Source organism: Momordica charantia (assembly GCF_013281855.1).
Source record: "Momordica charantia cultivar OHB3-1 chromosome 9 unlocalized genomic scaffold, Mcharantia_2.0 BLBB01000009.1, whole genome shotgun sequence".
In the NCBI taxonomy this organism is placed as follows: domain Eukaryota; kingdom Viridiplantae; phylum Streptophyta; class Magnoliopsida; order Cucurbitales; family Cucurbitaceae; genus Momordica; species Momordica charantia.
The window spans coordinates 4,627,351-4,650,594 of record NW_028275167.1 but is presented as its reverse complement, the minus strand read 5'-3'; the positions used below and the strand labels follow the sequence as shown (position 1 = coordinate 4,650,594).

General features: G+C 33.7%; 3 protein-coding genes across 5 annotated transcripts; 1 reads left to right on the top strand and 2 right to left on the bottom strand.

The window, feature by feature from the left end:
- Window positions 1-1,683: 1,683 nt before the first annotated feature.
- LOC111015443 (polygalacturonase At1g48100) lies at window positions 1,684-3,955 on the bottom strand. Its single transcript, XM_022290471.2, has 5 exons — window positions 3,091-3,955; window positions 2,940-2,984; window positions 2,632-2,839; window positions 2,472-2,553; window positions 1,684-2,331 (listed from the first exon to the last, which is right to left on the bottom strand). Exons 1-5 carry the CDS (start codon window positions 3,643-3,645, stop codon window positions 1,827-1,829), a joined length of 1,395 nt encoding a protein of 464 aa, XP_022146163.2. The 5' UTR covers window positions 3,646-3,955; the 3' UTR covers window positions 1,684-1,826.
- Window positions 3,956-15,566: 11,611 nt separating this feature from the next.
- LOC111016976 (putative protein phosphatase 2C 49) lies at window positions 15,567-17,649 on the top strand. Its single transcript, XM_022292597.2, has 4 exons — window positions 15,567-15,924; window positions 16,076-16,279; window positions 16,373-16,608; window positions 16,878-17,649. The coding sequence occupies exons 1-4, from the start codon at window positions 15,763-15,765 to the stop codon at window positions 17,443-17,445; spliced, it is 1,170 nt and encodes a 389-aa protein (XP_022148289.2). The 5' UTR covers window positions 15,567-15,762; the 3' UTR covers window positions 17,446-17,649.
- LOC111016984 (Polyketide cyclase / dehydrase and lipid transport protein) lies at window positions 17,554-20,465 on the bottom strand. 3 transcript variants are annotated; one of them, XM_022292615.2, is made up of 8 exons: window positions 20,319-20,465; window positions 19,997-20,228; window positions 19,672-19,771; window positions 18,822-18,917; window positions 18,647-18,699; window positions 18,435-18,483; window positions 17,930-17,977; window positions 17,554-17,818 (listed from the first exon to the last, which is right to left on the bottom strand). In XM_022292615.2, the coding sequence occupies exons 2-8, from the start codon at window positions 20,149-20,151 to the stop codon at window positions 17,735-17,737; spliced, it is 585 nt and encodes a 194-aa protein (XP_022148307.1). In that variant the 5' UTR covers window positions 20,152-20,228; window positions 20,319-20,465; the 3' UTR covers window positions 17,554-17,734. The 3 variants fall into 3 exon arrangements, with proteins under 3 accessions (XP_022148307.1, XP_022148300.2, XP_022148316.2); XM_022292608.2 differs by having other exon boundaries at window positions 19,997-20,434; XM_022292624.2 differs by lacking the exon at window positions 18,822-18,917 and having other exon boundaries at window positions 19,997-20,437.
- Between the last annotated feature and the right edge of the window lie 2,779 nt (window positions 20,466-23,244).

Here is a 23,244-nt window from a genome sequence, read left to right as displayed (position 1 = left end):
CAAACAAATTAATTAATAATTCTTTTAAATAAACTAAATATTTAATTGGTAAGTTCTATAAATATAAAACTAAACATACCTCGTACTAAACACATCTCATGGAGCACGGTTTCTATTTTCAGATTTTTTACCAATCAAATACTTTTTGTTTTAATACTTTTTATCTATTTATTTTTTATTTAAACTTTTGGTGAGTGGGGAATTTGATGGGTTAGTTCTCTTCTCGTGCACCGACGTGTCCAACTTTATTTTATCAACCTGTCTTATGGTCCGCGCGTGCTATATGCTAACACAAAACAAAACAAAATAAAAAATAAAAAAAAAAGTTGACCCTCCACTTGCACAATAAAATGTAGTTTCTATTCTTAAAATTTATTTTGTTAGGTTAAAATATAATTCTTTCTTGGTGATGGGAGATTCAACTTCTTATTTCTTAACGTCTATCATCGTTACTATCCATTGGTTTAGACTTCTTCCTCCTTCCTCACTATGAATAAGATTGAGAGGAGTCTGAAACAAAACAAAGAACGAAAACGGATCCAATTCACTCCTCATTCTCTCTTAATTAATTAAATAAAGCCAGATCGGTCGAGTCTTTCTCTATTGTTTTGTTCCTGCAACGAGGCCGACTACTTACTTTACGAGAGGCTACTTCTAGCTTCTATAGTAGCCCTCCACTTTAGTGTAGTTGTAAAAGACGCGCAAAAGGTCTTAATCGTTAAGCTATACTCATGTTGGGCTTGCGGTTAAATAGTTCATTAACTATCATGGGTGGCTCATTGGTCTAAAGGGGCTAAAGAGGAAATGAGTTCAAACCCCATAATGACCACCTACCTTATAGAGCTCGAAAGCTCAAACGAGCATCTCATACAAAAAAAAATGGAATCCCACTATATTAGAATGTACTACCATCATGGTACATAATTAAAATGTGAAAAAATAAAAGTTGCACGATAAAAATTTACTCTAAAGTTGAAGGGTATTTTGTATAGTTAAACAAAAAATGAATCAGTCAACTTTTTCGTTAAAGTTTTTAATAGCGAGTATTTGTTAAACCTTTAGGGATTAAAATAATACTAAATAAAAAATTTTGCAAGTAAACTTTTTCTTTTTGAAACTTTTTAAATGGAGTAGCTAGCAAGGAAAATAATAGCTAGCTATATTGACCACATCAACAAAATCAAAACGTTAAACTATGAGTACACAACATAGTTATATATATTTTGCACACCAATTTGTAAAAACTTTGTTATAAGGTATGATTGATGGGTGAATGCATTATTTTTGTGCATACATTGCAATGCACAATCAATCACTTTGTTGAGCCACAAAAGGAGGAGATCCAAAAGCCAAACACACACATCTTTCAAGTTTGAAACATGAAATCATATTGCCTCTTTCTCTTTTTTGACATCTTTAAACATGAAAACTTTAGCATAATAATTATGGGAAATGATCAATAAAGAAACATCGGTCACGCCCATTGATTGTTATACTCGTCAATGTTGTTGGGATGCGAATAAGGTAGACTTTATGTATTCTCGTAAGAATAATATCTCATTAATTTATTTTGGCCCATGCTAGTCGTCTTTTAGTTCAAAGTATTAGACAAATATCATGCCATTTTGGATCCTTGTATTGCGAATAGTTTGATAGGAGTTGCTTCATTTGTCTTGAGAGATCGATCTAAGGTGATATTGTGTCATCATTCATCACATAATAATACGATCAAGCATCGTTATCAAGTACATATCCATGATTATTTTATATACATATATGATAATCACCTATGTTGTTATAAGTGTGTATATAGGTAAAATAAAAGATCAACAATACTCATTGTCATTGTTTAAGTTGATAGAAGAAGGAAGCCCCTCTTGCAAGCAAGAGATGGGTGGAATAGTAAGCGTCTGAAGATCTCCATAGGCATTCCAACAATAAGGGTCCAACACTATATCTCCCTGAGCAGGAAGCAACTCGATCTCCGACAGCGTTAGATTGGTACACGGGACGGAGTCGCTGCAGGCAAGGTGCATCGGCGGGCTTCGAATGTCGTATGTTCCTTTGATGTTTGAGTACTGAATGTCTGATACTGAAACAGCTGAGGTTTGGTTGGTGCAATCTTTTGATAGACAATAAAATTGGTCTATAATGATGGGGTTCCTAACATTGTCCATGTGAACGTTGCTAAATGTTATTCCTCTTACTGCCCCATAGCCACCTTGCCATGTCTTGATCCGAACTCCGTTGTCTGATACTTTGATCACGGAGTCTCTAACCGTTATGTTCGTAACACAGGCTCTCGAGTTGCGAACGCCAAGACTTCCAATGCTACACCAAAAGAAGGATAAAAGGTTTATAAGCAATATTAATTAACATGAAACTTAGTATATATGTATCTTAACTAGTTAAATTATATTCAGATTATGGTCGTAATTATATTTTAGAACTACTAATAAAACGTATAATACCTGATTCCATGACTTGGTCCACATGTGATGTTTCTGATATCTACATCATATGAACCTGACCCAATTGATACACAATCATCCCCTGCATAAAAGAGATGAATCAGAATATATATATAATTCCCTTAACAATGTAAAAGATTTTTGTGGTTTCAATACTGACCATTGTAAATGACTGAATTATATATCTCGACGCCATTTGTGTTCTCGATGTGGATACCATCAGTATTCGGACTAAGACCGGGAGATTTTATGTGAATCGAGTCGATATGAACGTTCTTGCAACCGTCGAATCTGAAGTGGAACTGAGGGCTGTTTGTGATTTTAAGTCCTTGCACAGTCAAATTGGAGCTCATGAAGAACCTTATAGCCTAAACCATAACAATGTGACAATGTCTAAGTTTATCTTCATATTTCTTACAGAAAAGTATTATATATCAGCAAACACTTTTGTAAGGTTCTTGAACTTACAATTGGGCTATCACATGGTCCTGGTAGCGTAGTTCCATTTATTCCCTAACGTGATGAAAATTAAGAGAGTTAGAATAATATATCCATGAATTATTGTTCATTTATATTCTCTAAACATTTACCTACGCATGGTAAAAAGACCTTCGAGTACCTTGTGTGGCTTGCAAGGAAGATCCCACCACTTTTGACCTCTCCCATCAATCACACCTCCTCCTTCAAGGGACATTCCATCAATTCTATAAAATACCAACCATTGTCGATGACTCGTATTTTTTGGCCAGGCATCGGGCCCATCTGGTGGCATCAATGTGCCATCGACTCGTAACATAAGGTGACCCTGACAAGGGCCTGTGAAGATCGTTGATTGAATCATAAAGGAGAAACTATAGGGAACGAGAATTACTGCAGGGTCGTCGCTTTGGCAGGCCGTGTCCCATGCCATCTTAAATGCAGCCGTGTCATCTGCAGTGCCGTCACCGATAGCACCGAAAGCTCTCACGTCGAAAACATCCATCTCGCTAACGTAATCTCCCTCGTCCGGTGAATCAGGAGGAGGAGGAGGAGGAGATGGTGGCTGTGAAATGTAGCTATGTTTGTGGTGGTGAGAGTGCTTTTGCTTGGGGGGATGATGCCATCTACCTTGAGAAGAAACAAGGCAACAAATAAAAGAACACCAAAATGCAAGTGACAACACAAAACTAGCCATTTTTTGAGCTCCAAAATCAGATCAAAAACTCAAATATAAGGAAAAAGAGAGGTGGTGAAGAGGTTATTTAAGAAGATCAATAAAACTCTCCACAAACTTTTCTCAAACTTGGGGTTTGGATTCCTCCTGAAACCCAATAGCCTATTTTGTCATGGAATGAACACAAAACAAGAAAGGCTGAATCTTTTGTTATATAATGAGAGGAAAAGGAAAACTTTAAGTGAAAGTGGGAAGGTGAATCAAAGCCTTTGATGTGCAAAAACGTTACTTTTTGGATTGATTATTATAGCAGTGGAACAGACCAAATTCATTAAGGCATTGACCTTTAATAGAGAAAATGGAGACTGCAATTGAGTGTTTGAGAAAAAGGGATAAAAAGAAAGAGATCAAAAGCTGAATGATATAACTAGAAAATCATCCCACTGGGATTGGAGATAAGCTTCCCATGTTCTTCCCATAACAATGGCTCAGTTTGGTCCCAAATCTAGTTTCAAAAATCTGACAAAATTTGTGAATATTTTAAAGATAGGGCAGAAAGTAAAAGAAAAAACCCTAAAGCTTTTTAAATTAATATTAGTTCTTTACTTTGTGAGGTATAAAACACTATGGGCTTGGATATTATGAGGTCATTAGGGGTTCAAAAAAGCCAAAATCATTGTCAATAATAAGATGATTATTGTAACATGTTGTTTAACAACTTTTAAGATGAATTTGAAGAAAAGATGAAGAAACTTAATGATGCATTGTAGTGCTTGCAATGAGTGTGTTACTATAGATTGCTTGATGTTTCTTACCCAAATGAAGTGGAAAATTATCCATTTTTTGGAAAGAAAAGAATCAACTAATAGGATCATTTGAAGAAATATAATAGCTATAGCTAGCATGAGCACAAACATGGGAAAAAACTCCTAAGGTTGAGAAGAAACTTCACCCTAATAAAAAAAATGATACTTATGGTGTTTACTGGTCGGTATCCATCTTCGTGTTGACCATCAATAAAAATTTGACAAACATAACAAATATCTATTTTTCTACATTTTCTCTCTCCCATATCTAAAAGAAAAAAAGTATCATTTCATTAAAAGTATGTGAGGAACATACGTACAAAAGGGAGATGCTACAAGGAAAAAGAAAATCGTACCTCTATCAAAGGAAAGCACTCCAATTTTGAGATAGGGAAGCCATATGATTGTAATTTACAGAAAAATGGGAGATTTTGAAGACCACGTTGATGCCGAAATCCTAATATCCTCCCAAAGACTAAGGATGCATGCTTTTAGAAGAATCGGTAAAGATGCAGTTCGTTTCTCTCCAATCAAATGAAGAGATTCGACAACATTACACCAAAGAATATTCCTCTCATTTGCAAGCGGAGTGGAGATGTTGATATGATTTTTTATAAACTCAAACTTATAAAAAATTTAATGGTGGTTGTTGTTTAACGCTAAACTCCTAAGTATATTTTTCATTAAAAAAAAGGTACGATACCTGACAACGACTGTGAAAATATAACACACATAAGCAATAATATAACGCTAAACCATGTCGGTCCAATCCCTCCACTATCAACACTCGATTGTTAGGTGGGATTATAGATTTTAAAGTTTTCTTTCTAATTTACTCGTTAAAGTTTTAGAATCGAAAGATTATGTATATAAAAAGTTAAAATGTAAAATTTTACCACCCATGTAAAAATTTCTCTGCCCGTGGGGAAATGTGCATAATATTTTAAGCAACACCAAAAGAAAGAGGAGATGACCTTGAGGGATTGGGAATCAAAGTTTTTTCAGTAAAATCTGCTACTAAAATTCTGGCATTTCTGGTCTTTGGAGAGTTTCAAGAGCTGTTTAGTTAGAAAAGAACACAACTTCTCCTCTCAGCTTTTAACACTTAAAAGTGAGGAATTTAAGGTTTTTATTGGTGCAAACAGTTCTTTTGATTCTTGTAGATTGCAATTTATATATATATGATAGACAACTACAAGTGGGAGTGACTGAACCATCCTTTAAAAGCAAAAGAAAAAGTAAGCATATGAGAGAATTTTGATATTAGTTTAACGTGGGAATTCATCAAAACAAGAACATCTCTCTTTTTCTTTTCTTTGGGGTGAAATTATAAATTTATTGTCCATAATTTAGGTTTAGTTTCAATCTGTTAGTTATAATTCAAAACATTTCTTGTGCTTTGGGTTTAGTAAGGAATTTTTTTTTTTAATTTGTGAATTCGTGAGTGTCTGGACCAACTTGCATGTACGTGGATTAATCTGGTAGTTATAATGGTTTTTTAGGTGACCATCAAGTAGTTTGAGCACATCCCTCTAAATCCTTCTAATTAAAATTAACGTGGGGAATTCATCCAAATAAGATGAGGTTTTCTTTTCTTTTTTTTCTTTTTTTGGTTTAAGTTAGTCCTTATAGTTCGGGATTGGGCTTAGTTTCAATTTGGTTATATCATTTTAAAAGTTTTTAGACGAACGAGCTGGGGATGGACTAGACAGTTGACCTACAAAACAGAACACACTTCAATACTAAAGTCAGTAGCTGATCGAACTAAACTCGAGAGACAATTTAGTATTAAATGAGGCAAATGAGTTCTATTTATAGGTAACTTTCCCGACAAGACCTCAACGACTCTTTAAGGTGGCCGTGAATCACGACGTATTGTCGTGGAGTTTGTCGGAGACTAGAGCACAGTCGAAATGAAGCTGGTTAGTTCAACCAATAAATGAGGACATATTTCTAGAAAGCTTGATCGACTCGGCCACGCAAGGCGTCGACTCGATTATAAGACATGAAACCGAGGTGATGAAACTTGAGGCTTGTTAGTGAAAGCAACATGCAACACTCATCACCCAATCAATATGTGCCACGTGTATGGTGAGAATCGGCTCCAACAGCGAAAATGAGTCCAAATCGTAATACTCAGATTCATAATTTATTTGCTCTCTTTCAAAGCCATTATTCAATAATTTTTTTTTCCCTCTTTTTCTCCCATTTGAGTTTGTGGAAACATCGTCTGTGGGGGTGGCGGCAAAACGACATGACAGAGGGCAGTGGTGGTCTGGTGGTGCCCTTTTCTGCACATCTCCATACAAAAACTTACTCTCAAAAAGAAAAAAAAAAAGTCTAAATTATGTTAACATAACCACACTCACATGGCCCTATTAACACAAGGCCATTTCAACTTTTAAAAAGTCTCAAAATTTTATTCAATTTGTCTCACTTTTTTATGTTTGATTATTTAGTTCTATATGGATCAAAGTTGTAATTGTAATCTTTTCGCTACTTTAATTAAAGCTTTGGAATATTCTGAAATCTTTTCTGAACACTATAGTAAATGTGATTAAAATATTTATATTTCACACCATAAATTGATTGAACATTTTTACTAGAAACAAGAATTTACTTGATCTCGAACAAAAAAGCATATTGAATATAACATGGAGTTGTTAAGGAAAATGGTGTATTGCATAAATTGATGGGTGGGTTATGAATTATGTTAAATGTAATAATAAATATTTAAAGGCAAACACAAGAATGAATTTTATTATGAAAGTGCAAAGCATATGAGATAAAATATCGACCCCAAATATGAAAACTAAAATGAAATTGTAAAAGTACACCAATCAAATTTAAACTCATTTCGTTGCTGTAAACTTTTTTATCATTGTATCATGTCTTTTACAATGTATGGTGATGTAACTCACGATCAAATCAAAACGCAATAAATCTATATGATTTTTATTCATCAAATATACAGACATTAATACACATACATAATCTATGTAATTTGTGTGATTTAAGCTTAGATTTGATTTGAAGTATATGAAAAGATAAAAAAAAAAGTGTTGAAACAAAGATTCCCAAAGTACAAATAGAGATATTTTAAAGAATTGAAATAGTGGGGTTTTGGGGAAAAGACAAGTTTGGGGTAGGAAAATGCCAAAAAAAAAAAAAGAAAAAAATGCCAATTTTGACTTAGGGATCAAATTTTACAAAACCCCTTTCTTTGTTTCTTTTATTATTATTATTTTTAAATTTTTATTTTATTGGTGTGGAAAGGCAAAAATATCCCACGCCTTTGGCCACTATAGTCTTTCTATTTTCAAAGTGGTGGCCATCACTAAAATTTGGAACCCTACGCCCTAATATACCATCTCAAACCCACGCCTTACCCATCAACTTGGAACTTTGATCTTCCTCATTTAAAAAAAAATTACATATATATATATATATATATTTAGTCTCGTTACTTTAAATAATATTAACCACTAAATACTCTCAATTTTAGATTATATTTCTACTTTTGATATCATTTAACGAAATATTGATGTGACATATTTATTATTAGATAAGTTTTAACGTGCCATGGAGAGACGAATGAAAAGGTAGAATTTTGGCATGTTTATGTTAGGTTAAATTACATTTAGCAAACTAGATAGTGGCATAATCCAACGTTTAAGAACTTAAATAGACATAAAACTCAAACTTTAGAGACTAAACTTTTCATTTTTAACTTTGTTTACTCTTATAATGGTTTAATCCTACGATGTATTTAGAAATGAAAAAGTGTAGTTTGCTCGAGTTACTTTTTAAGCCAAATATATAATTTTATTTATAATCAATTTCGTCTCTAATTTTCTAAAATTTTCAATCCCATCTCTAATGTCTTGATTTATTTTATCCAAAAAGGTTAAAATTCAACCTCTTTCAGAGATATTTAAAAATATATAATTTTTTTATAAAAGTAATTTCAAATGTAGCATTTTTATAAAATGGTAATCAATATGCTTTTATCAATTATGTGATAATTTTTTATTTACTTAAATGATAACTCATCTAACATTGCAATAATCATATATCAAAAATATATTAAGACTAATACAATTTAATTGTTGTGCTCGGATTCTATCATAGATTTCTGACCACATTCTTCCTGAGACCTTTTATCTCTTCATTTTTCAAGCTCAAGTTTTGAAAGAAGTAACCAAGAAGAAAGTATTACCCACAAACAAAACTGTTTTTTTATTGTTATTTTTGTAATATCTTATTTTAATTATGTTAAATTTACAGTTACCTGTATTAAAAAAAATTACAGCTACCTAGTGGTAAATCATGTTCTAGATAAGTTGATCCTTTTGGGCCAAGATTGCGGCCTGTTTATTAACAGGTTGCTGGGCCTAAAGAGTCCTTGTCTTGGCCCAATTGTTAGGCCCAAGAAGCCCAAGTGGAAGAGCTAAGGCCGTAAATAATTGATTCACTATATTGTGTATATCTTATATAAACTTTGCCACCGAAAACTATACAATATGTTCTGAAAGTTTTAAGATTAGAGAAATAATGTATGGTTAGTGTAACATACTTGGAAGTTATTTTATCAATTTATGTCCAAAAAGAAAATTTTATTTCAGAATTCTAAACCTATGGCCATTTGGAGTATCGTTACTTTTCATTCTTTTTTATTGTTATTTATCACGGTTCTGATTTATAAATTTCACGCCAAATTAAGAGTTAAATTCTTGATATGGAGATATTTAATTTTTTTTTCCATAAAATGTAAAGAATTTAATTTTCAATAATATTTTTCTTTAATCTTTATTTTGTGATGAGTCTTAGATTTGGGATTTCACGCACGTTTACTCAAGTAGATTATTCTTAAAAGTGTTTTTTTAAAGTGCTTCTTGGTCAATCCACTCAAACTAAAATTACTCTACAAATACTCTCTCTCGAACCACTTTAAATGATTTCAACTTTTTTTAAAGACACTTTAAATTACTTTCAAAAATAAAATTTTTAAAGCGATTTTGACCGTAGTAAAAAGTACTTTAAGTTTTATCTTCACGTGTCAAAAACGCTCTCAAACATAACTTTAATCATCGATTCTCATTCCAAAATGTTGGTAAACAAATCCTATTGCGATACAATCTTCTTTATTTCAATGATTCTAAAGTGGTTTAATTTAGTCACAACAACATTAAAAACTTTATTCTTCGGACTCTATGGTTTTTTTTTTAATTTCAAATGATTGTTATTCTTATTCCTTCTCATTCTCATTTTTATTACGTAAAAAGAGGTGTGAATAAATTTTATAAATAAATAATTAAATTGTATGGTTGGAGAGAATCGTTTTCCCAACACTCAACCAACCAAATAAGTTAAAACACGTGTGAGATTCTCTTGCTTTCACTATTTCACCAATTATTGCAATACTCCAATTTTTTATAATCATCACAATAAGAAAGTCGACAATATTATTATTCTTTTTTTTTTGTCATTTTTTTATTATTAGAAACTTGAGAAGAATTTGTAGTTGGACCATTTCCATTTATTTCATAATCATATCAACAACCATATCTAGAAATAACATATGAATCCACCGAATAAAATAATATGAGTTAATCACACATGACTAGAAGCTAAATTGGTGTACTATGATATTACATATAAGTACTAAGCATTTCACTTTAATATTTTTTTGGGTATATGTTTTTTATGTTATGGTTTCAAAAGAGAAATTTTAATCTTTGAATTTGAGAAAATATTCTAAATGGTTCATCAACTCTTTTCTAATGGTAGAATGACGCGGAAGTTAAGTTGCTGATTCGACTTTAATTCGTTGGGTTAGAAAATTATATAATTTTAATATTATTTTGTTGGTAAATGAACTCTCGCTGAATTCCTCTTTTCTTCTCTTATTTTTTCCTCTTTAGCCAAACTTTGTCGCTACTTGCTGTTTCCCCCCTTGCCAACAACTGTTTTCGGAAGCCTTCACACCACCATACTAAAACGACCTGGTTTGAGGAACGAGAAATGAGCAGCATCCTCATTACTTGTTCCTCGTTAAATTGAAACGTGATAAATTTGCAGTCTAGCAAGGGATTTCAATGTTTGGTGAAGACTTTTCGACGACGGTTGGTCTGCGACTAACGTGCAAAGGAGTTGATAGTTTATTTAGATTTTTTTTTCTCTCGTACCTCATCCTCTAAAAAAATGTGCTTTTCAAAATATTAGGGATCAGAATAGACACCAACTGCAACGTCAAGAACTTTACCTTTATCTTTTTTATAAATTCATTTTTAAATTTTAATAGATAAACACAATAAACGAAAGTCACAATAACATACAAATATATACGTGGATTCGTTAGTATCTTGTTTAGATGTAGCTTTGTATTTTATTAAACATAATCCCTTCAAAAGACTAAATTTATAATTTTACCAAAATTTTAAAATCTACCAAAATAGGCAATAATAAACCCTAGATTTTTTTTTCTTTTTTCTTTTTTTTTTGAGCTGAATAACAAATCCTAGATTAACATTTAACAAACGTGATAATCATATAATATACCATTATATTATATTATATTATATATATATATATATATATATCTGCTAAGAAAGTGATGTTTGACGTGGACAGAAATGAAAATGAAGGTGCCACGTGTTTGTTGGAAATTCACACGTCTCTGGTTTCCTCCACGGACGTCTAGAAAAAGATCTCCCTCACAATCACACAACTTACAACTACTTTAATAAATATTCAAACAATTTTCTTTTTTCTTTTTTTTTTCTTACCTATAAAAGGGCAAAAATAAACAAACCATTTAATTTCTTCTTGATTTTTTCTTCAAATCATCCTTCAAAACGTTGATTCCAATGGGATACATTTAATTAACCTTGTGAGTTTTTAACTTTAAGTCCATGGATTTTTTATTTTTATATCTAATACCCTCTAAACTTTAAAAATGTCTAATAAATTTATAATTTTCTTTTTGGTATAATAGATTTGTGAACTTAAAATATGACTAACTACGTCTAATGATTTTTTGAATTTTTATAAATTTTTTTAATTCACGAATCTATTACATACAAAATTAAAAGATCATAATCGTATTGCACACAAAATTAAATCTTGTATCTAATAAATATATTAAACTTCATATATTAGGCCCAAAACTGAAAGTTTACGAATTTAATAAATACAAAATTGAGAGTTCAGGGACCTGGGAGCCACTCCTAAACTATTATTAAAAATTTAAGAATATATTAGATATTTTTAAAGTTTAAGGATCAATGATCCAAACTTAAACTTGCAAACCTAATAAAAATTTGTAGTTAAAGCCTATTTTATAAATAGTGTTTATTAGCAGTTAAACCTATTTTATTAATAGCAGAAGTATAATTTAAAATTGTGATTGACGAATTTTTTTTATACTTAATGACTAATATACATACATATATATAGTTGAAGATAAGCCCAATAAAAAGTATTGAAAAAAAGTGCAAAAGATTAGTTCAAAGTAGAGAGAGAGAGAAAAATAAAATTAATTTTGACCTCATCAATCAGGATAAGCACAGTAGCACACGACACAAAATTAAATTTATTTTAATATAATCTATTTTAAAAAGTAATAAAAAGGCAAAATGTACCAAAGTATAAGTACATGATTTCATCAAGATAAACAAAATAAAATAAGTATAGTAAATGTAATTAATCAGTGGGTTTCCTAATTAGACCACTGAAACCAAATCCATGAGCTACTTGTCGTTTTGGAAGGAAACCCATTTTCTAAAAGGACTTTTTTTTGTATTTTTTTTTACCTCTTATTGCTTAACACCTAGTTTTTGATAAGCTTAAAGTTCCCAATTCCCAACTTTTCATCTTATTTTTATTCTTGTTACTAATTAATTGTAGATCTAATGTTTTAGTAGTGTGAGCCTATAATTGATCATTCCTATTTGGCTCTTAATTTTTTTTTTATATTAATGTCGAGTGATTTTGGTTAGAGGGGTGGGAGGTGAGTGGTAGTGCTAGAAGTAGTTCAAATATTTTAAGTTTAACATGTGGGTAGGAGTATAGATTCGAGGCTTCCAACCTTTTGGTCTGGGATATATGTATTAATTAGTTGAACTATGTTCAAGTTGTCGATAAAAAATGCAATTAGAAGTTACTTTTTTGTGGGAAAGAAATGTACGACATGAAACGTGGGCCTAGAAGTTGAGCTGGATATCGCCAAAACGGGTTAACCAAGTCATTGGGAAATACCGACAACTGTCGATTGGACCGATTCCAACGGCCTTGTCCCCCACTACCTATAAAAGGGATACTTCACCTCTTGACTCAGGTACACAATTCTAATCCGAGAACAACTTACCATAGCTCGCGTCATCTCTAACTTGAGCATCAATGTATTTGTTCCTTTTGCAGGCCCCTCTTGCTTAAAGTCACATCTCGTCAGCTCGTCCCTATTGTCACGTGGTCGATCTATGGTAGCTCGGCAAAATCCAATATCACACTTCTGATAGTTAAGTTACCTCGAGTGTCATGAAATTATAAGATTTTTAGTATCGCAAAGAATCTACTTTAGTTTCTTCTACATCTTTCACACACACACACACATATATGTATTATAGCAACAATAGTTGTTGGTTGCAAGTAGAGTTAGGTCTGCTAATTCGTCATACTACATGAGATGCTATTAGTTACAATTTTAGTCATGCCTTGCTAAGCCTATTAGTGATAGTTGCATGGGTGGTGACCAGTAGTTGTTATTGATATTGCAATTGTGTGGGATAGGTCGATGTTGCGACTAGGTATAGGTAGAGAGTACAACAACACACGATAACGTAATCAAACTCACTAATGATATGATATCTTATCAAGTTTCATGCTTATTTTGAGTGTCTAAGTATAGATCACTGTCCATTTCTAACTTAGCCTACCTACAATCCACTCCTTTGGAGGCTTCTTAGTTGGTTTTCGATTATGGCCCACCTAAGTCACGTGGCTTCTAGACTCACCTAATTTGGCTACGATCGGTACCTAAATGGCTTTTTTTGGTAGCTTAGCTACTTGGTATTTAGGACATTGACATTCTCTTTATGCAACTTAATTAACATGTTGATTGATACCGTTTCAAAGTTGTCATTTGGTTAAAATCTTATCGTAGTCCTCAATATATATGAGCGTTGAATTTTCATGTTATATTATTTAATATAAAATTTAGAGAGTTTATTTTTAAATTTAATGCCAAACTCTATGGTTACTCATTTGTTTCTTATATAAAATTTAGGGCACAAAATAACCTATTAAAAGAAAAAAGTCTAAAGACTAAAATAAAAAGTTTATTGACCAAAAATAGGATTTATTCTAATAGTCATTTTTTACATTTTAATTGACCAATAATTGGGAGAACAGCACACTATTACATAAATTGCCGATGAAAAATCTCCATCCAAGGGACTGTACAATGTAAGGCCACTCATATGCTGACACGTGGCTGAACCGTTTCTTAAACCGTTGAGTCGTCGGCCAACTCTGAGTCGTCATCCACGAAACTCGGACATAAAATAGTTGCATACGTAATCGCAAACATAATATTCCTTTATATATGTAATTTAGAAAATAAAAATTGTGGGAATTAATAAAAATTCCTACTTATTTCTGAAACTATTTTCATTTGACCGAAAATATTGATAAATTAAAATTGGATTTTCATTTTTTTTCCTCAATGATATTTAGTAACTCATTTGTTGATGCATTATTCAAATCAAAGTTATCTAAGGTTGAATGCTTCGTCGAACCCTTGCTGGTACAAGAGATCTACATACTTGTGATGAGTAGTCTTTTTAGTGCTAGCTGAACGCAGCATGCTGATCCGCGATTAGCGATTCCTCGTCGAGGAGCTTTTGGTGAGGAGGCACTTTTCTCGCCGAACATATGATTGCCTCTGCTAAGTCCAACGCACTCTATTGCGTAAGTTAAACAAAGAGTTCAATTTGATGTATCAAATAAAAAGTTGTGTGGAACATAACTCAGCTACATACCTCTCATTTTATTTGAGGGAGTCTCCTCATATTGGTTCGGATGGACCAGCTAGATCTGGTCCGACCGGCTTAGCCTAATTGGATCATGTTTAATGTGGTCGTGTGGTTCGACTTGATTGGCTTGATCCAACAATTCGACCCACATAACTTTATTCACCTCACTTCAAGAAAACATACAACATAACATTATTTAGTTTTAAATTTTTAAACGTTGAATCGAAGACATAAAAATAGCTTCCTATTTCAATTTTGTTAGATTATAAGACTTCTTATCTCTCTTTCATGTATCCCATTCCAACTCTCTCTCTCTCTACATTTTTCTCTCTAACATTATCTCTTTCTATCTCTAAAATTAATCTCCTCATCGACATTTATCTTCCCCCTCTCTTTTCTTGACAACTCATTTTCTTCAAAAATGAAAAAAGAAATAAAAATTTTACGACGCACCAACTTAATTTATTTAAATTTCGTTAAATTATAAATTTGGTTTATAAGTTCTCTCACCAAAGTTCGAGATCCTATAAGATACAAAATTAATAAAATTTAAAATTTATTAGACAATTCTTTTAAAATTTTAAAAGCATATTAAGAAAATGAAGAGATTTATCATATACAACTCTCAAACTTTGAGATCTAGACCAAGCTTATAATTTAATTTATAAAATTTATTTCTTTAATGTACTTTCAAATTCCCCCCTTTATTGCACAATAATTTGAACACATTAATAAAATAAACAACAAAAATAACTTAATTTCCACGTCGGCGCGTGGGAAGATAAAGAACCTTCCCCTCAGTCGCTAGAAAATTCTGCCACGGTCCTACGTCACTCATACCCATACCCGCTCCAAGAAGGAAAAAAAATAATAAAAATAAAAAAACAAAAATAAAAAGTCAACGCGATTCAAAGGGAGCGCATTTAAGTAATTTCACAAAAGCAAAACCCAGCCACGTGTCGACGTGAAAACGTTACCGTGTGTTCACGGGGCAAGTCCCGGTAACGGCGTTACGTGGTTCCGTCTCCTTCCACGAATTTACTCTCACCCGCGGCGGCTGCTTCCCGTCTTCTCCACTGACTTCTATATATTCTTCTTCATCGCCGACCTGTACGAAAAAATTTTCCGCCACAGACCAAAAAATTCCCGATTACACCAATCACAAATTTCCACAACAAAAGAAAGAATCTCAACTTACCCTTCTGATTACACGATCTCGATTTCGAAGTCCGATCACGAGGAGCCGATCATCCCTGGTTTCCGTTTCTGGTTAATGTGAAAAAGGAGAAAAAACAAATATGGTAGCAGAAGCTGAGGTTGTTGTTTGCCCGAAGAGCCTCCCGGTTTTGGAGGTGCAGTATTTCGATCAAATTGAGTCGATCGGCGACGCGATTTCGCCGACTCTCGACCGAGTTCGAGCTTCGGAATCGGTCTCCGCCGAGTTGTCTAGCTCTCAATCGGTATGTTTTCCTTCTTCTTCTTCAAAATCTTTGGCCGATTTTGGGGTATAGTGTAATAATTTAGTTCTAGCTGCGACTGCAAAAATATGATCTGATGGGGTTTTCGGCTCTTCTGCTCTTGAGTTCATATGATGTTCGTTCCTCTCTTCAGGATATTAAACCCATGAAGAAAATTCCGGACTCCGACGACGGTTCGGCCGGCGTTGAGGAATTTCTTCCGAGCCTCCGGTCGGGGAGCTTTGCTGATATTGGACCTAGGAGATACATGGAAGATGAACATGTAAGGATAGATGATCTGTCTTCTCATTTAGGATCCTCGGTCTTCACGTTTCCCAAGCCAAGTGCTTTCTATGCGGTAAGTTTTGAGTCAGAAGTGCTTTCTAGGAACTAGGGATACGGAAGTTTTCGTGATCTGATTCTGAGTGGAGTTTTTTTATATGTTGAGCAGGTATTTGATGGCCATGGAGGACCTGAAGCAGCAGCTTATATCAGAAAGAATGTTCTAAGACTATTCTTTGAGGATGTTAGGTTTCCTCTAATGCCAGATGTTGATGAAGTCTTGCCGGAGGACATCGAAAACTTTCTTCGCGAAGCGTTTCTTCTGGCTGATCAAGCTCTGGCAGATGATTCTGATGTCAGTAGTTCTTCCGGGACGACGGCGCTGACTGCTCTGATACTTGGAAGGTATGCGTTCTTCCTCCCCCATGTAAAGATCCTTTATAACTGATAGCAATCTCTGCATTTGTAAGCTGTAGTGTACCAATGTATCCATGTTCTTGAACCTTCATACCTGATAGCAATCTCTGTATCTGTAGACTGCTGTTATAGGTTTCGTTAACCTACCAATATGTATGTTCTTCCAATTTTACTGTCATGAGTGCAATTGTTTTTTTGTTCATAATGCACAAATGGGGAGCCATAGTTCTGTGGCTGATCATGTTTTTGTTCTTCAGGCTTTTAATGGTGGCTAACGTAGGAGATTGCCGGGCAGTTCTCTCTCGGAAAGGAGAGGCGGTAGATATGTCTCAAGACCACCGGCCAATTTATACCTCGGAGAGGCAACGGGTGGAAGAGTTGGGTGGCTACGTTGATGGCGGCTATCTTAACGGCGTTTTATCGGTATCCAGGGCCTTGGGGGATTGGGACATGAAGCTCCCCCATGGTTCTCCTTCACCTCTCATTGCAGAACCAGAATGCAGGCAGGTGGTTTTAACAGAGGAGGATGAGTTCCTGATCATAGCCTGCGATGGGATCTGGGACGTGATGTCTAGCCAGCAAGCAGTCAATGTGGTTCGACAGGGACTTCAGCGACACGACGACCCTGAGCGATGTGCTCGAGACCTCGTCCTGCAGGCTTTGCGACTAGACTCATTCGATAATCTCACTGTTGTCGTTGTTTGCTTCTCTAGTTTCCACCGTGACAATCCGTTGCCACTGCAGCGAAAATTGAGATACTGCAGCCTCTCTGCACAGGCCCTTTGTAGCTTGCAGAGATGGTTAGACAACAGTGGATGCCAATGAGTGTAACTATTTCCTGTAAAACCCCTCATTTATAACAGATTGAAGCGTTCAGCTCTGCAATCCCATTTATTGGAATGTAAATAGTTTTCTGATATCTACTCCCTCAGATTGCAGGCATACATAGCTTCAATAAATCAGCTGAACTCAGCATATTTTTGTAAAATACATTGAGATATTCAGTACAACAGATTCTGTTATGTATTCTATTCAAGATTTTACATTAATTTATAAGAGTTTTTGAAAAAAGATGATAATGTGGGATACCCATTAAGACAAATAACTCGGGTTTTCAAGCCGTTTGGTATTTCTTGGCAAAAGTAGCAAAGCTTTCAAGACCCCGTTTAAGTAATCTCTCAAGCAAAGGCTGCAGTGCCTACATTTGCAAAAATCAGACAATTCAGATTTTCTCAGATTATGCGTTTTTATGATCGATTGCAAGCTGATAATGAAAAGTTGTAACAAGGTTAAAGATTGGAATGCTTACAGATGCCACTGGAGACAAAAGTGGAGGAACTTCATAAGAGACTGTCAGCTGAAAACGACCAAACAAGAAGGTTCAGAAAAGTTCAGAAACGAAAATATCCAAACAAGAAACCTACAAAATTTAGAATAAGATCATTATGGAATAATAATGAGAATATACCCATATACGTTCCTAGTTTCTGAATCCTAACTTTCCTCTTACAAGCTTTAATGAACTCTTCCATCAATACTATCAATGCTAGTATGTTTTTGTTTTGATCGAAAGTGATGCTCGTATGTTAAAAGTTAAGTAGAAAACACTCGTGGGCAGATACCACCCCTAACGAATTAGCCTTTTTGTTAGTTTTATGGAAAACTTGACAGTAAAGATGGATTGTCTACTTTCTTTTTAGTGCTAGAGTTTATGACTCAAAATCACGTAGTGGATTACCATGTAAAGATATCCTTCTAAGTTCTAATTTACCCCAGAAAATGTTATATATTGGTATAGTATGAGGTAGACTTACTTCTACAAGGCAGGATGAGGAACCTTTTGGATAAAATCGTACAACACCTCTGCAACAAAGATTAAAAACTATCAAGATTCTGTTATGAATTCAGAATGCACCACATAAAAGGCTCAGAAGTAGAAAAAGGAGTACAATATCCTATGGAAGGAAGTCAATGAAACAAATCACAGGATATCAAGAATGATTTTGAAATAAACTTGGGGAGGTACCTGTTTGGAAGACCTTCGAGAGACCGCCAATGGATTTTTTGATTTAGGGTCGGCTGCAATATAATCAGATAACAATTTAAGAACAAAGGAAATTTGTGGCACATTTCTAAAACAAGGGACAAATGAATGAAATGATGGATTTTAAACGGAAGGATCAAGGAAGAGAATTGTTTGCCTGCAAGTTTTTAGCAAGCCAAGAGAACTCAATATCTTGACCAAAAGCCTTGTATTTTAATGACCACCGTGATAAACTAGGATTATCTTCCACTACCTATTAAGAGTATCAAACAAGATGTCAAATAGTACAATCTTTTCCAATATCTACAAAATGCTTAACTTGACCAAAAGCAAACCGTTGGCACTTGGCAGTAATTTAACGTGGTATCATGACTTGAGATTTGAAGCTCGAATTCACACATTATATTTCTCCTACATTGTAAAGTCGCTAGCCTACATAATGCATTTACTTAAGATACAAGGGTATGAATGAGAGGATCATAAGCGATTACCTTAAACCAAGAAGTCAACCAAAGTGGCTTATCCACTTCACCAAAAGTTCCCTATCTAATTGACTCTACACAATCTAAATGATAGATAGATAAAGCTCATCGATTCCCCTTCACAGCACGCTCTCATTCATACATTTTATTGCAGAATTGATATTGAACCCTTATTGAAAATACCAACTACAATTACTTGAGGAAGAAAATTATAAGTTACTAGACTTTCTAGAAGTCTGATTCTCTCCCAAAATATCAGCTATTTCCAGTCTATTGTTCTCATCTCCTTCTTCTATAACTTTCCCATAAACATAGACCTGCCCGGCTGCCCTTCCATTCACTTGCATTTATGATTTACCCCACGTAAGAGACTTGCATAACAGACCTATTCTCTAGGCTCACAGACTTTGCCCCTGATATAAGCAAATAAAGTTGGAGGTTTCCCTCCCTTACCATATAACTAAAATGGTTCTTCAAGGGAACATGGTGATGCTTTAAAGTGAGAAGCATTAATAAATTGCTCACCTTCACAGATGAAATGAAGGGCATCCATTTGGGGATGGCTTCCCGATCTGAGTAGCATTTATAGGCAACGGAGGCAGGTATGTCGACTTCCATCTTGGCCCTGCATTCATCACATTTCCCGGTTATTGCAACAAACCTAAAACATTCTAAAACTCAGAATCCATCCTCCCGGAAGAACTGCACCGCAATCAATATCAAATTAGTAAAACAACGCGCAACAATCGACCCAATCCAGAGAAGAATCGAAATTCAAGCAAGCCATTGCAGATGAGGAATAAATAAACAGAAATTAAACCGAGAATGGATAATGAAATGCTGTCTTTACGTGCAATTTTGCCATTCCATCACAGGGGAGACGAATTTAACCCGAGGGAAATTGGGGTTTGTACTGCGCTTCAAAGAACCGCGTGGGATTCTGAAAACGAGCTCGGGTAGAGATGGGGACTTCGAATTGATGCTTCTGCGAGTGGGAATCGCCATGAAAAGAACGCCATTTCTCCGTTTGATGGATCCATGACTGAGATTCGGAGAGTTGGGATTGGAATTACAGGTGACTGCTGCAAAAGACATAGTGGAATTTGCAATTAGCGAAGAAGAAGGCGGGAAAGGGACATTAAAGGGGGTGGTGAGCAGAGAATTGACGCCACCAAATGCAAGAACAGCCTCTGAATTCGGTCTTTCGAAAGCCACAAGAAATATCAGAGCGGTCAGAGATCGAAACGACCGAAGAACGGAAGGTGATCAGTGAAATGGTGAAACTAAAAAAAAAAAAATCATTTTTCACTGGCAAAAGCCACACAGTACTCGAGGTGAAAATATCAATGAAATGTGGCTGGATATTTTTTTTAAAACCACTAAAAAAAATTATTTAATGTATTTTATTGATATTCTTTTTAATATTTCATCTGTACGATAAAAATGTCGATTAACTCTTTGATATATGAAAATGTTGATAGAAATTTAGTGGTGACACTGATAATTTTTATAGTTTTTGTCAGGCTAAAGAGAAATCCAAGATAATTTTTACTGAACCATCCAGGATTACACAAATTTTGTACAAAAGTAATGACTAAAAAGCGAATCATTTTGCAAAAGTTGATAGGAGAATTTAATATTAAAAAAATTGGTGGAGATTGAGAAATTATTGAGATTAGGAGTAATTGAGGAGATTAAAAGAGATGGGTGGAAATGGATATGTTCCAATTGAAAGAGCCACATCCATCTCATCTCCTCATTTGTTAAAAAAAATAAATAAAAAAAAACTTGCATCAATTACTTTTCACTAAAATTTAGGGAGCCTTTGTAAGCTTTGATGCAAGGGGAGTAACATATAATAGAATGAAAATATGGAAAAAAGAAAAAAAAAACATATACTAAATTGATATAATTTTTCAAGCTCTACGCTATGGACACTTTGAAACATTCAAATTGTTAGTTTATACTTGGGGTGTGATCGTAAAGCTAACACTCTGCCAAACTGTCTTTTCTGCAGATTGTCGTCTGCAAGCTACGACACGTTTCCCGCATAGAAAACGTGCAGCCTTCGTCCTCCCTCGTTCACATGGTCCATGTCGTTTGTGGTCTCCCTCCTAACTATCACCCCTCGAAGCCTCACACGCTGCCTGCTCGGATTTCTCCTTCAATATTTATAATAAAATATTACATTACGAAGTTAGTTTATTACCTTCCTAAATGACTTACCTATTGTACCAAAAAAAAAAAAATACTTGCATCTATTACTTTTCACTAAAATTTAGGGAGCCTTTGTAAGCTATGAAGATATGGAAAAAAAAACAGATTCGAAATTGATATAATTTTTGACACATAAGGATTTAATTGAAAAGAAATATTTTTCATTTTTTTTAGTACAACATATGAGATGGGGGATCGAACTCACAATGTTGAAGATATATGTCAATTACCATTAAGTTATACTTGTTTCTTTTTCCCTGTGAAGAAGTGATTTCATTAAATTAAGCCATGGGCAAAAATTGAACGGGTGTCCCTTTGAACAAGATATAAAAGCCACATAGGAAAATTAAAAAGAAAAGTATAAGGGGCTGAAGGGGAAGTGATCCCCCATTTTGCTAAACCATGAGCAGCACGATTGCATTGACAAGACGAATGCTAAATCTTTTAATGCATTTATCTCCTTATCAAAATTCAACAATCAATAATAAAATCTTTAAACGTTATTAAACATCGCTGTCCTTAGTCTAGATCCCATATACTACCACCATAACTATTTAATAATTAAAATTCTCTCTCATTTTTTTAATCATATAATTTTTAGAAGGTAAGAAGTATTGAAAAAAAAATCTACTTCATTGATTGATATAAGTTTCAAGTTTCTTATTTTTTCCAACTTAAGTTTAATTGGTTAAGACATCTATTATTGATAAAAATAATTACGAGTTTTATCCCTACCCGATCACTCCCACATTGTTGTATTAAAAAAAGTTTATTAATTTTATTTTACAATTTTGTATTATATATCACCAAATATTTTAATAATAAAATTTACCAATTAATTGACAATTTCTATTTTTTAAAAAATAAACAGACAAATAAATCATTTATATTTAATTAGAATAAATAGAATTTACGCACATACACACATATATACACAAACGAGTCAGAAGAAGATTCTTGTTTGAAGCGGATCACTTTCCTTTAGTCTTGTAGATATTTCTAATGAATCCTCTTTACTTGCATAGACAAGATCAAATGACAACTCTTATCAAAAAGTTAATGGTTCTCTCCAACAAAAATTGGGTTGAAAAATTGCCTATCCATTGTGTTTATAGAACCAAAAAATTTGGGCTAATCATAAATGGTCACGTCGTTATCTATTTTATTTAGGGATTAATTATATATTAACCCTAAATTAAAATTAAAGATAATTTGACAATTAAAATTTGTAATTGGGTCATATGAGTATTGGGGTTGGAATCGATTAGGTTCACAATCTTGATCCAAAACCAATTTACCATGAAATAAGATGAATTAATATTTAAATTTAAATAAATTCATTTAAAAGAATTGGACTTGGCCCAAAATTACCCAATCAATGGCCCACCAAAGCCTATGGAAACCTCTATAAATAGAGGAGACCTCATTATTTTAGAGGTTCAGAATTTTAGGATTGAGAGAATTCATACCAAATTGAAGACTCTTGAACACTTGAAGATTCGAAGATCAACTCCAAATCTTCGAGTATAAAAGATTAGAGATTGAATCCACTATACAACACATACAAACAATATAAAAGTTTAACTCCACGAAATTTCGTGTGAACAGTGTTTAATTAGTATATATTAAAGTTGGCAATTACTTTCAATATTGGCTTTGAAGATCTAGGCTATTAATTAATTTAATTACTCATATCTTGATAAGTCCACTGTGCTTATTATTGTTCAATTAATTAATTAATTAATTAATTTTGTTTACATTTAACTACATACCAACAACTTCATTAGTAATACCGACGGTTCATTTTTTTTTAACAATATTTAGGTATTGATCAGTCACCATTAAAATTTTTATAAATAGGAAGAAGGAACGTAGAAAATA